Raw genomic sequence first — 12139 nt, 5'->3', positions numbered from 1 at the left:
TGTATACTTTAAATATATACAATAATATTTGTCAATTATTCCTCAATAAAGTTGGGGGAAAGAATGAGAGGAGACTAAGCACTAAAGAATAATAGTACTATGATATTCAGGACGGCAGGATTATTTCTGCGTGGAAAAATGAAAAACAAAAAAAGGCTCATACTTGTTCCGTAATGAAAGATTATCCCAGTGTTGGAAGTTAGATAGCAGAAAAGAACTAGGAAAAGTTTGGATTTTGGATCTACTATAGTCTAGGAAATAAAGAATCATACATATTTTGTTAGAATTAGATCTAGCTGGGACTTCCTCTGTGGTGCAGTGGATAAGAATCCACCTGCCAATGCATGGGACACAGGTTCGATCCCTGGTCCGGGAAGATCCCACACATGCCGCAGAGCAACTAAGCCCATGCGCCACAACTACTGAGCCTCCGCTCTAGAGCCCGCGTGCCACAACTACTGAAGCCCGCACGCCTAGAGCCCATGCTCTGCAACAAGAGAAGCCACCGCAAGGAGAAGCCCGTGCACCGCAACGAAGAGTAGCCCCCGCTCACCACAACTAGAGAAAATCTGTGTGCAGCAACGAAGACCCAACACAGCCAAAAATAAATAAAAATTAAATCTTTAAAAAAAAAAAGAATTAGATCTACCTAATTTCCAGTCTAAAGAAAATACAGAGGCTATAAGAATTCACTAAATACACCACAGGGAAACAATAAGACAAATTCAGATGGTGGTACATAATATAAGACTCTTCAAAAAGTCAATGTCATAGGGAAGAAAAGGGGGGGGAGGTTTTCTAGATTTAAAAAGATTAAAGAGGGACTTCCCTGGTGGTCCAGTGGTAAAGAATCCGCCTTACAATGCAGGGGATGCGGGTTTGATCCCTGGTCAGAGAACTAAGATCCCACATGCCGCGGGGCAAATAAGCCCATGTGCCACAACTACTGAGCTAGAACACCTCAACTAGAGAGCGTGCATGCAGCAAACTACAGAGCCCATGTGCTCTGGAGCCCACGCTCCCTGGAGCCTGCACGCCACAACCAGAAAAGAGAAAACCTGCCACCACAACTAGAGAGAAACCCACTACTAGAGAAGCCCATGGGCCACAACGAAAGATCCCATCATTGACCCTGTGTGCCACAACTAAGATCAATGCCGCCTAAAATAAATAATAAATAAATCTTTAAAAATATTTAAAGAAAGAATAAATTTCTAAAGAAAAAGATTAAAGAGACAAACAAATGCAATGTCTAAATGCAGATTAGATCCTATTTTGAAAAAAACAGATATAAAAGACACTTGGGGGGACAACTGGGAGATTCTGATTATGGACTAGATCTTAGGGAATAACAGTTAATCTTCTTAGGAGTGATAATAGTATTGTTATGTAGAAGAGCTTTATTTTTTAAAGATGGATGTTGAAGTGTCATGATGTCTGTACTCACTTTCAAACAGTTAAGCAAATGTATATATACATACACACACACATTTGTTCAATCTAATTGATGGGTATTCAAGTGTTTGTACTAGAGTCTTTCAACTTTTCAACATGTTTAAAAATTATCATTAAAAATGTTTTTAAAAGAATTAGATATCTTGATAGAGAAGATCTAATCCACTAATCCTCTCTGTTTTTCAAAAAAATTTTTTTTTTCTTCAGAAGAAACTGAGCCCAAAGTACCACAGCTAATGCAGGCCTTTTCTCAACAGAAATTAAAACTCAGGCAGATCTGCAGAATCTTAGCCCAAACTCTTCACATATGCCAGAAAACTGGAACCCAAGAAAAAACAACTGACCTGGGACAAACACCTACATGTGTATGTAAAAAACAAACATTTTTTATGGGTATTTTTCTATTTTATTTTTTTAATTTTTAAAATTTTTATTGGAGTATAGTTGCTTTACAATGTTGTGTTAGTTTCTACTGTACAGCAAAGTGAATCAGCTATACATATACATATATCCCCTCTTTTTTGGATTTCCTTCCCATTTAGGTCACTACAGAGCACTGAGTAGAGTTCCCTGTGCTATACAGTAGGTTCTCATTAGTTATCTATTTTATACATAGTATCAATAGTGTATATATGTCAATCCCAATCTCCTAACTCATCCCACATCCCCCTTTCCTCCTTGGTATCCATACATCTGTTCTCCACGTCTGTGGGTCTATTTCTGCTTTGTAAATAAGATCGTTTATACCAGTTTTTTCAGATTCCACATATATGCGTTAATATACGATATTGGTTTTGTCTTTATGTTTAATATGTAATAATCCCATTACAACTACAAAAGAATAAAAATCTGTTAAAGACTACAACAACCTAGTACATCAGAAATTTGTACAAAATAACTTCAGAATGCAGCATTAAATGGGAATTAGTTCATTAGATGCACAAAAAAACAAACAGTAAAATTTTAAACCACTTAACTAGTATCGCCTATAATATTGTCTCACAACTTTGTCTATTGATTATGTCAATTATGCCTTCCAAAATCTGACAACATACCCTAATAACTTCACGTTTCACCATTCCCTCCACAAGCTTCTTGCCAGTCCCCCAAAATGCCATGTTTTTTCATATTTCTATACAAGTAATTTCCTCTGCACACAGAATGCCCTTCTGCCTTTTCTTCATCTACTCCTCTTTCAAGACCAACTTCTTATATCACCTCTCCAATGAAGTTTTCTGACAGTGCTCCACACTGCTCCTTGAACTTCCATAATACTTTTTTCATTGCTATAGAGACTTTTTAAACTTTTTCTAATTATTTAAACGTATGATTCCTTCATTAGACCATAAGCTAACCTGATTTCACAGAGCAAGTCTTATTTATATCTCTACTTATAGTTAGCTTCAAGTGCTGGCAATTAGAAATAACGGAAGCTGTCTATTTTTAAAAGACAGCTTTCTTCCTTTCAGGAAGAACCTAAAAAATAAAGTGTTTGCCCTGAGTTGAAAGTGATAGTTTATTATGAAGCAGATTCATACCTTGAATGACTTGGACAATTTGTTACTCTGCCCCTTTGATACTCTTGTCACATAGCCCACAAGCATGGAAACTATCTGAACAAATGCAAAGAAGCAATCTGACCTTGCTTATACCTACAAACCAATTATAATAAATATATAAAATTATCTGAAGGGTTTCTTGTGAGGGTAAGAACTCAAACAGAGAAGTCCCAAAGTCACTAATTCATTACTTATTGAAGTCTTGAGCAAATGTATCATTAAGACTTCACACTCAAGTAAAATTCATATAAAATTACCCCCACATGTAAATATCTCTTTTTCTTAAACAGCTACCTTCAACAGAAATTTCATTTCTAAAAACAGAGCTATAATGGAAACGTCTAAAATTTTACTGCAAACATGCAAAAATATGGCATTACAATACCCAATGTATACTCAACAATATTTAACCACTCAGCTCAATATATGGAGTATATTCAAAACCTAGCTTGATTCTTGCTGCCTGCAAGTCAAAGTAGCTGATGCAAGATGAATACATGCTTGATTGTTCTTGGCCAACACACATGCATCTTTAAGTACATACGCATTAGTAAAGTCTCAACCTATGGTCCTTGAACTACCAGTGAAACATGAGGAGCCTGCTGGTAGCCTAGTACTGCCCAACAAGCAGAAGCAGAAAGCTGGGGAGGGATGGTGAGGGGTGGCAGGGAGAATCAGCTGCAGTGGTCCACCAAATGAAGATAAACCATTCATGTGGTCTGCAGTAAGGAAAAAGGAGAGAATCACTAAATCAGCAAATTGATCGCCCAATTAATATGATCATGTTGCTTACCAAAATCAACTTAATGCTCCCTTACAACAAGAGAAGAATGTGTTTCGGTCAAAAACCACAAGAGAGATAATTCATTAACATAAGGCAAAAGTTCCTAATTACTGTTATTAACACTCAATAATCATTCACATTAGAAGACTCACCTGGGTATAGTACTACTAGCAAGGTGCTGCCAAAGCTTTGCATTTACTGTAAGAAAATCAGATTTAAAAATAAAATCCACTCATTACAATTTCTCCATAAGAAAGACAGGTATTACAGATTAGAGCCATCAAAAATCAAAGGAATGACAATTCCTATCATTTCTAAGTGGCTTAAATCTTCTGTCCATACTGTGTATCACTAGCAACTGATTCCTAAATACAAAATCAGAGATGAAAAAGACAGCCCATTTAATATCCATAATGAGACTCTTCTTTCAAAATGTCTTTCCAACATAAATTCCAAAATAATCTTGACTGGGAAAAAATTTCAACCCTCTACTTAGTAGAAAACTGAAAACAAGTGGGACTAGACCAGTGGAAGGTAGCTGATGAGGCGGGGGCTACAACATACCATGTCAGTTTTTTATGTAAACCAGAGTTTTAAAATCTTTTCTCAAAGAGGATTCAGCTTGCCCCATATGGCAGTATTTTCCAACTGTAGCTTCCCTGGCCTAATCTCAGTTCTCATACCTACTGGACCTACCTACCCACCCACAGTACCACTCACTGTATTTCCAACCTGCGTTTTCTTGCTGTATATGTCCCTTTTGGTTCTTTCCACACAACTCCACTCCTAGTCAAATAAGCCACCCTCTGCTTTATCAAGTAAATGCCTCCTATTTCACAGTGTGTCTCTCTCCAAATGGTATAAAATTTTATGCATCCCTCTCATAAAGCCCCAGAGCTCACCAACCCAAAAAAAATATGAAAGATTTTTACTTCTACTGTCACACTAGGGATAAAAAAGGGGGAGACTTAATCTTTAGTCCTAGTCACGTTCAGTGTGCTTCACTTTTTACTATAGGCACAGTCCTAAGAGTAGAAGCAAAAGAAAATTCAATAAGCAACCTAGTTAGATGATGTGTATAAATAATATATGGGACACTGAAAATACATAAGGAATAGATTTGCATGATATTCTTGGAGAAGAAAGTAACTGATAGGCTTCCCTGGTGGCGCAGTGGTTAAGAATCCGCCTGCCAATGCAGGGGACACAGGTTCGATCCCTGGCCCAGGAAGATCCCACACGCAGCGGAACAACTAAGCCCATGTGCTACAAATACTGAGCCTGTGCTCTAGAGCTCGTGAGCCACAACTACTGAGCCCGCGTGTCACAACTACTGAAGCCCGCGCGCCTAGAGCCCATGCTCCACAACAAGAGAAGCCACCGCAATGAGAAGTCTGAGCACCACAATAAAGGGTAGCCCCCTGCTCGCTGCAACTTGAGAAACTCCATGCACAGCAACAAAGACCCAACACAGCCAAAAAAATAAAAACAATTAAAAAAAAAAAAGTAACTGATGTCTTGTAGAGGATGTGTTTGTTCTGAAGTACACCAACCTCAAAAGGGCTGTTGGTATATTCTGGGGCTGGATGCCTAAAAAGTCGATCTTGTATTAGGATATGAGTCAAACTACAACTAAAATTTCTGCAACCACCGTACTAGATTGAAAAGTTCAAATACAATCAGATCTATCAGTTTCACAGGCAGACCTGTTCTCCCATTTCCCAATAATTCAACAAAATCCAGTATACTAAGTACTTACTATGGTCAGGTCCTGAGAGGTGATTCTCATTTCTCTACCTTTTGTGAAATTTTCATGACTCAATTCTTAGTACTTTCCTCCTCTTTTTACTTACTCACAGCAATCATTCACTTTTTCACCTTCAGTCAATCCCCCAGGTGATTCCAAAATCCACATTCATAATCCTCAACATTTAGGAGTTCCATATCTAAACTTCTGCACCATCCTAAATGATATCTCAACTTAAAAATTCTTCTGTCATCTAAACCTTAAGCCACCTCAATATTCTTGGTTACCCAGGTTCACAAACATGGTATTTTCTTTTCTGTATCCATCCCTACATCCAATAAATCACCAAGTTCTGCCATTTTCTTTGTACCCTAACGGGTTCCTCACTCCAGTCTCTTCCCATTGTAAGCAATCCTCTATCAGTGTTTCTTGAACTTTAACGTGCATGGGAATCATTTGAGAACCTTGTTAAAATGCAGATTCTGATTCAATAGCTCAGGGCTAGGGCTTGAGATTCTGCGTTTCTAACATGCTCCCATGTGATGGCAATGCTGCTGGTTGAGGGACCACACCTGTGAGCAGCTGAGGCCACTTTGTTTTCCTTTATTCCCTCAGCATGTGCACAATTTATTCAATGGTATTTTTATCTGTTTAAATAGTGCTTTACAGTTGCTTCATGTGTACATATTTTATTACATTTTCCTAAAAAAGGATTCTGACATACTCAAGAAATAGGATAATGATTCCTTTTTTTGGAACAAAAGCAACCAATACAAAGTTAGGCATACTATGGGTACTCAGTGCTTGTTGATTTTAAAATGCTTCCCCAGAAAATACAACAATCGCCTCTTAATTACGAAGTTGAAGCGGGTTAATGGATTACCTTTGTCAACTTTTTAAAAGCCATTTCACTGCAGGTGCTTCCCTGGTGGCCCAATGCAGGGGACAGGGTTCAACCCCTGATCTGGGAAGAGTCCCACATGCCACGGAGCAGCTAAGCCGGTGGTGAGCCACAATTACTGAGCCTGCGCTCTAGAGCCCACGTGCCACAACTACTGAAGCCCACGCACCTAGAGGCCTTGCTCCACAAGAGAAGCCAATGCAAGGAGAAGGCTGCGCACAGCAACAAAGACCCAACGCAGCCCAAAATAAAAATAAATAAATAGTTATAAAAAATAAAATAAAATAAAAACCATTTCACTGCAAATCAACCTTTTCACCAGATCTGACAGAGGAAATAAGCTTAAAACAGCTTTCTATTCATAGTTAAGAAAGCAAATGTTAATTTGTGAATTACTGGTTATAGATTTATTCTTTCTCCATCAGTGAAGGATTAAATACATATTTAAAACTGAAACTGTAAGCACAGGCAACAAAGGGAAAAATAGATACACTGGACTTCATTAAACTTTTGTGCATCAAAGACACCATCAAGAGAGTGAAAAGACAACCTACAGAATGGGAGAAAATATCTGCAAATCATGTATCTTGATAAGGGTTTAATATACAGAATAAATAAAGAACTCTTACAACTCAACAACGACAAAACCCCAAACAACCCAATCAAAAAATAGGCAAAGGATTTAAGTAGACATTTCTATCTATTAAAAGAAGATATTCAAATGCCAAATGAGCACATTAACATCACTAGCCATTACAAAATGCAAGCCAAAACTACAATGAGATACCACTCACTTCACACCCACTAGAAAGGCTATAATTTTTAAAACAGGAAATAACAAGTGCTGGTGAAAATGTGGAGAAACTGGAACCCTTGTATGCTGCTAGTAGGAATATAAAATGGTACAGCCACTGTAGGAAAGTTTGGCAGTTCCTCAAAAAGGTAAACACAGAATTACCACATGACCTATTAATTCCTAGGTTCTCCTAGGTATATATCAAAAAAGCACTGAAAATAGGGACTCAGCTATGTGTACACCAAAGTTCATAGCTGCATTATTCACAACAGCCAAAAAGTGGAGACAATACAAATGTCATCAATGGATGAAGAGATAATCAAAATGTGGTGTGTATATATATATACAATGAAATATTATTCAGCTATAAAAAGGATTTAGTATTGATACTTGCTACAGCAGGATAAACCTGGAAGACATGTAAGTGAAATATACCACCAACAAAACAATAAACATTGTATGATTCTATTTATATGAAATATCTACAACAGGCAAATTCAGAGACAAAACATAGATCGGCAGTTACCACAGGTTGGGAGGGGAGGGGAGCAAAGATACTGCTTAATGGATCCAGAGTCTGTTTGGAGTGATAAAAAACTCTGGAAATACAGTGATGATGGTTGCACGTTGTGAATATAATTAATGCCACTGGACTGTACACTTAAAAGTGGTTAAGGTGGCTAGTTTTATATGTATTTTACTAAAATTTTTAAAACATAAAACTAGAAAAAAAGAAAAAAACTAGCATTCTTTATTATAGCCCTGAGTTTAAGCTCTGACTCTGCCATTTGTAAGCTATGCCATGTTAAGCAAGTTATTTAATTTCTCCCAGCTTCAATCCATCTATAAAACAGAGATACTATCCACCTCCCAGAGTTGTTGAAGACTAAATGAGAACATAATCACAGCACCTGTTACATAATAAATACTGGATAAATGGTAGCTGTTGTTACTCAAAAACCATTGTTCTCATCAAGTAGGTGTTAAGGCTGCTATAAATGGATATCTGAAAGAATTCCATGATATTCTCAAGACACTCTGAAATAAAGCAGTCAATGTTCAGCATTCAGAGTTATCCTCCTGTAAACCTGGAAACTGGTGACCGCCTGGGTCAGTAATCTTGGGATATCACTGAATGTACAGAATAAATGACACACCCAGAAAGTGAGAACCTACTTTGTACATCACTATTTTCATTAAAGAAATGATCAAAATATGAAAAGAAGGTAACTGGCTGTCTTCAATGAATTTCATTTTATTGTTTTTTCTTCACATATTTCTTATTTTTAAAAATCCTCAGAGATTTAATTACTTAGCAAATGCCTTGGGCTAGAGCCTTGTCTAGAGGACCTACGTGCCAACCTCAGCATCACAATGTCATAATAAGGTGGAGAACCATACAAAATATGCTGTCTACAAATGTCAAAACAATTGGAAATTCTAGGAGTGTGGAAGCTTGGAGAGACCTGTTAAATGATCTTGCATAACTCCTGTAATATACCTTTCTTGATTAAAATTAGGCATTTAAAAAATGGCCAAAGTAGCTGAACCTCAAAAACTGAATTCTAGGCAAGGTATGCCAGAAGATACAGCAATTGATTCCAAAACAATGGACAACACAAATCCTATAACATGAATTAAGCAATTTCCATATTCTATAACCTCTTACAAAAAATTCTCAAATTTCTTCAAAGAACTAATCCACCTAGAAAGGAAGTTTTTCTCAATATACACACAATTATTTGCATACTTAAGAGACTTAGATTCAGAGGGAAAGGGAAAGTACAGTATCTCAAATAGCGAAAAAAGTTCGTTTTTTTTTAGTCATCTTACTAAGTCTGCTGATATTCAGAAAGTGAAGCCATACTAAAACGGTGATGTTTGCACTATACCGTGGATGTAATTAAATCTGTCATGAAAAGCGTCGGAAACTGTACTTAACTCCATGCTGATAAAAAAATTTTCATAGGCCAATATGTCCGGATTAAAACTACTAACGACTGTTGTACGTCTGAAAAGTGAAGGATCTGTGCCAACACCCTTAGGAAAAAGTCTTTCCCTTCCCAACAAAAATCTATCATGATAAGCAAGAAACTATTTAACATGTTAACCTGAAACCCTCACCTGAGCTAATTCCTTTAAACCACAATTAACTCTTTAACTATCATGACAATAATGAAGACTAAAGGCCTCCCTAATTAAATTCCAGAAGTAATCCTTTTATGCCACACAGCTCATTCCTTTACCCCAGTTACATTAGGGTCATGCCTTCTCTCCAGAAAAAAAATAAAGAGGTTTGGTGATTGAGGTTCCTTTTTTCTAAACTTTTTTCAAAAAGGTAAAGCACACCTTAAGATCCAGAGAACTCAGTTCTCAAAGAAACTGATACTATAGTTATCTAACTAGATACCACTGGTAATAAATTACCAAAAGCTAATACTTCTTGCTTTAAAAAGCCCATGCTAATAATGCCTGGCTGGTCATAAGTCACACTACCAAAAGGCCATAAAACCATAAATTGGTTCAAGTGCATTACCAACAATAGAAAAACGCTAAATTGGAATATTAAAATAAGTGTGAAAATTTTTAATTAAAACTAAACACTACCTATAACAAGCACACTACCTATACTTACTAAAAAGTAACACCACCTATAGTTCAGTACCATTAATTATCACCTCACCCGCAGGAAGAATCATCTGACCCCCAAGTTGATCTTAACCTAAGGGTGTTTTCAATCATGCCCTTTTTATCTCCCTGCCCTGTTCTCAGGGCAAATCTCATTGTTAATGTGCCACTGAGTAATTATGCTCTGACTTGAAATGCACTATAAAGTACCGTTTTCATGGACGATTTTTTCAAGACACGCTTCGCTGAGTTCTCAAACCATTTACCCAGGACTTAGACATACAGGATGCCCATACGTCTGAAATGAAGTGGCATGGCTAAACATCAGGCAATTCAGGACATTCATCAGCCAAACCATTCATGTACGTGGTTTATAGATGGAGCTTAGTGACAGGCAAGCAGCTGGTCTAAATGCTAGCTAGCATGTTAAGAAAAAGTTGTAAACCCACCCATCGCCAAACGACTTAGTCTAGGAACTTATGCCCCACATTTTGAGACGTCTAACACAAGGTTGGAACAAAACCAACACTGTCATCTTTGCTGTTCCTAAAAGCGATTTCTTATTTAAAACATTCTGTCCTCTACACAAGCTATAGAATGGACTCAGCAAGAGATCATTTAACTAAAAGTAGAATTAACTGTATTATTCTTCTGCTATCCTACAACACCGATTGCATTAAAATACTCTCCTCAGCAAACTGCTTTTTACAGTAAATAAGATGTGCGTTTCATGTTACAAAAACTTTTACAGTGCCGATCCTGCTAGGGTAAACGGACTCTCAGGCATTTGTACTTTTATCCTACATATTTTCCTTTACGTAAGACTGACAGGAATTTGACTAGCCCACCCCGACACTGGTCCAACACCCCCGGGCTGTAGCAAGAAGCCACGTTTTACTCGAGAAGACCGTTTCCCCACCCCTCGTTAAAGTAACGCCTGTGGCCGCTTGAGACTTCCCCGGCCGAGCTCCAGAAACTTGCAGGTTTAAATGGCCAAATTGGAACCAACCAGGGCAGCTGTCATCTGAAACTCAGGAAAGCTGAGACCAGCCAACTCTGCTGAACAAGGACGGGTGCGGAGAGATGTGACCGGGCGCGTCGGAGGGAAGGCATCAGGCTCCCCCCAACCCCCCATCAATTGGCTTTTCTGCAACCCCAGCGCCGCCATCCTGTTCCTGAATAATTAAACCAACTGGAGAGGGAGTGAGGTGGCCAGAGGCGGTTTCTGGTCCGAGTTTCCCGAGCCGAGGCGGTGGGATCGAGAGGCCGAGGGCTACACCCCCGGAGCGCTGAGGGCTTTATCGAGGGCCAGGGAGAAAAGGGGGCGACCCCGCGGCCAGCGGGGCGGCCGGAAGCGGAGCGCGGGGAGTGACGTGGAGGCGGGGATGACAAAGGGGCACAGGGACCCCGGCCGTGCGGCCCGCGGGCCCGCAGGGGCCGGGACAGGTGGCCGGGCCTGGCCGGGAACAATGGGGGGCCGAGGCTGCCCCCTGGCGCTCACCTACCTCCGGTGCCCTCCGAGTTCTCGTTGAGGCTGCCCGAGGAGTCGTGCTGGGCGCCCACACACCCGCCCATGGGGGCCCCCGGCGCCTCGTCCGCCACCTCCGGGCGCTCGTCCGGGCCCGCCGCCGCCTCTGCCGCCTCCGGCGCCGCCGCCGCCGCCGCCGAGCTCCGGACAGGCGCGCCGCTCCTCTCGCCCGCCGCGGCCCAGCCTCCGCCCCCCTCGCCGCTCCACCCACCGCCTTGGCTCGGCCCCTTCCTCCGCGCCCACTTCTACCTCAGTCCCCGGGCCGCCCGCCCGGCAGGCCTGTCCCGCGCGCCGCCCTCGCCTCCGGCTCGGCCCCGGCAGGCCGGGGCTGGCCCATCCCGGGCGAGCCGCAGCGCCCGCCTCACCCCTTCACAGACCCGCACACCCGCGTCCAGGCGAGCCCAGCGCCGGCGCCGCCCGACCGCCAGGCCCCATCGGCCCCCACGCCGCGGCGCCGCCCTCCGCTCCCGAGGCCTGGCCTCAGCCGGGCCACCCCGGAACAGCCGGGGAGGGCGGGGCCGCGGGAGGCCGCGCACTGATTGGCTGCGGGCGAGGCCGCGGGCGGAGGGGTAGCCGGGAGGCGACGAGGCAAGAGGAGGGGGCCTCCGAGCTGGAGGAAAGGAGGTGACCGGGCGATTGCTCCCAGGGACTAGGCGTGGAAAGCAGGCGTGGAGGAGGGAGAGGCGAAGACGGGAAGAAGAAAAGAAGTCGATGAAGGGAGAGAGAGCAGGAAGGGAGGAG

At 41.3% G+C, this 12139-nt stretch overlaps 1 protein-coding gene across 2 annotated transcripts in view; it reads right to left on the bottom strand.

The window, feature by feature from the left end:
* The window catches only part of UBTD2 (ubiquitin domain containing 2), a 57652-nt gene extending 46077 nt beyond the window's left edge, over nucleotides 1-11575 (bottom strand). Inside the window, exon 1 of one of the 2 annotated variants that reach the window (XM_082835683.1) lies at nucleotides 11372-11575. In XM_082835683.1, the coding sequence (XP_082691809.1) occupies nucleotides 11372-11445 (74 nt within the window). In that variant the 5' untranslated portion in view covers nucleotides 11446-11575. The remainder of the gene's footprint in view (nucleotides 1-11371) is intronic. The other variant, XM_082835682.1, reaches the window with a different exon arrangement.
* Between the last annotated feature and the right edge of the window lie 564 nt (nucleotides 11576-12139).

This window comes from Leucopleurus acutus (assembly GCF_964270905.1).
Source record: "Leucopleurus acutus genome assembly, chromosome: 3".
Taxonomy (NCBI): domain Eukaryota; kingdom Metazoa; phylum Chordata; class Mammalia; order Artiodactyla; family Delphinidae; genus Leucopleurus; species Leucopleurus acutus.
Note: the sequence above shows the minus strand (reverse complement) of the source record. Positions and strands in the feature narration are given on the sequence as shown.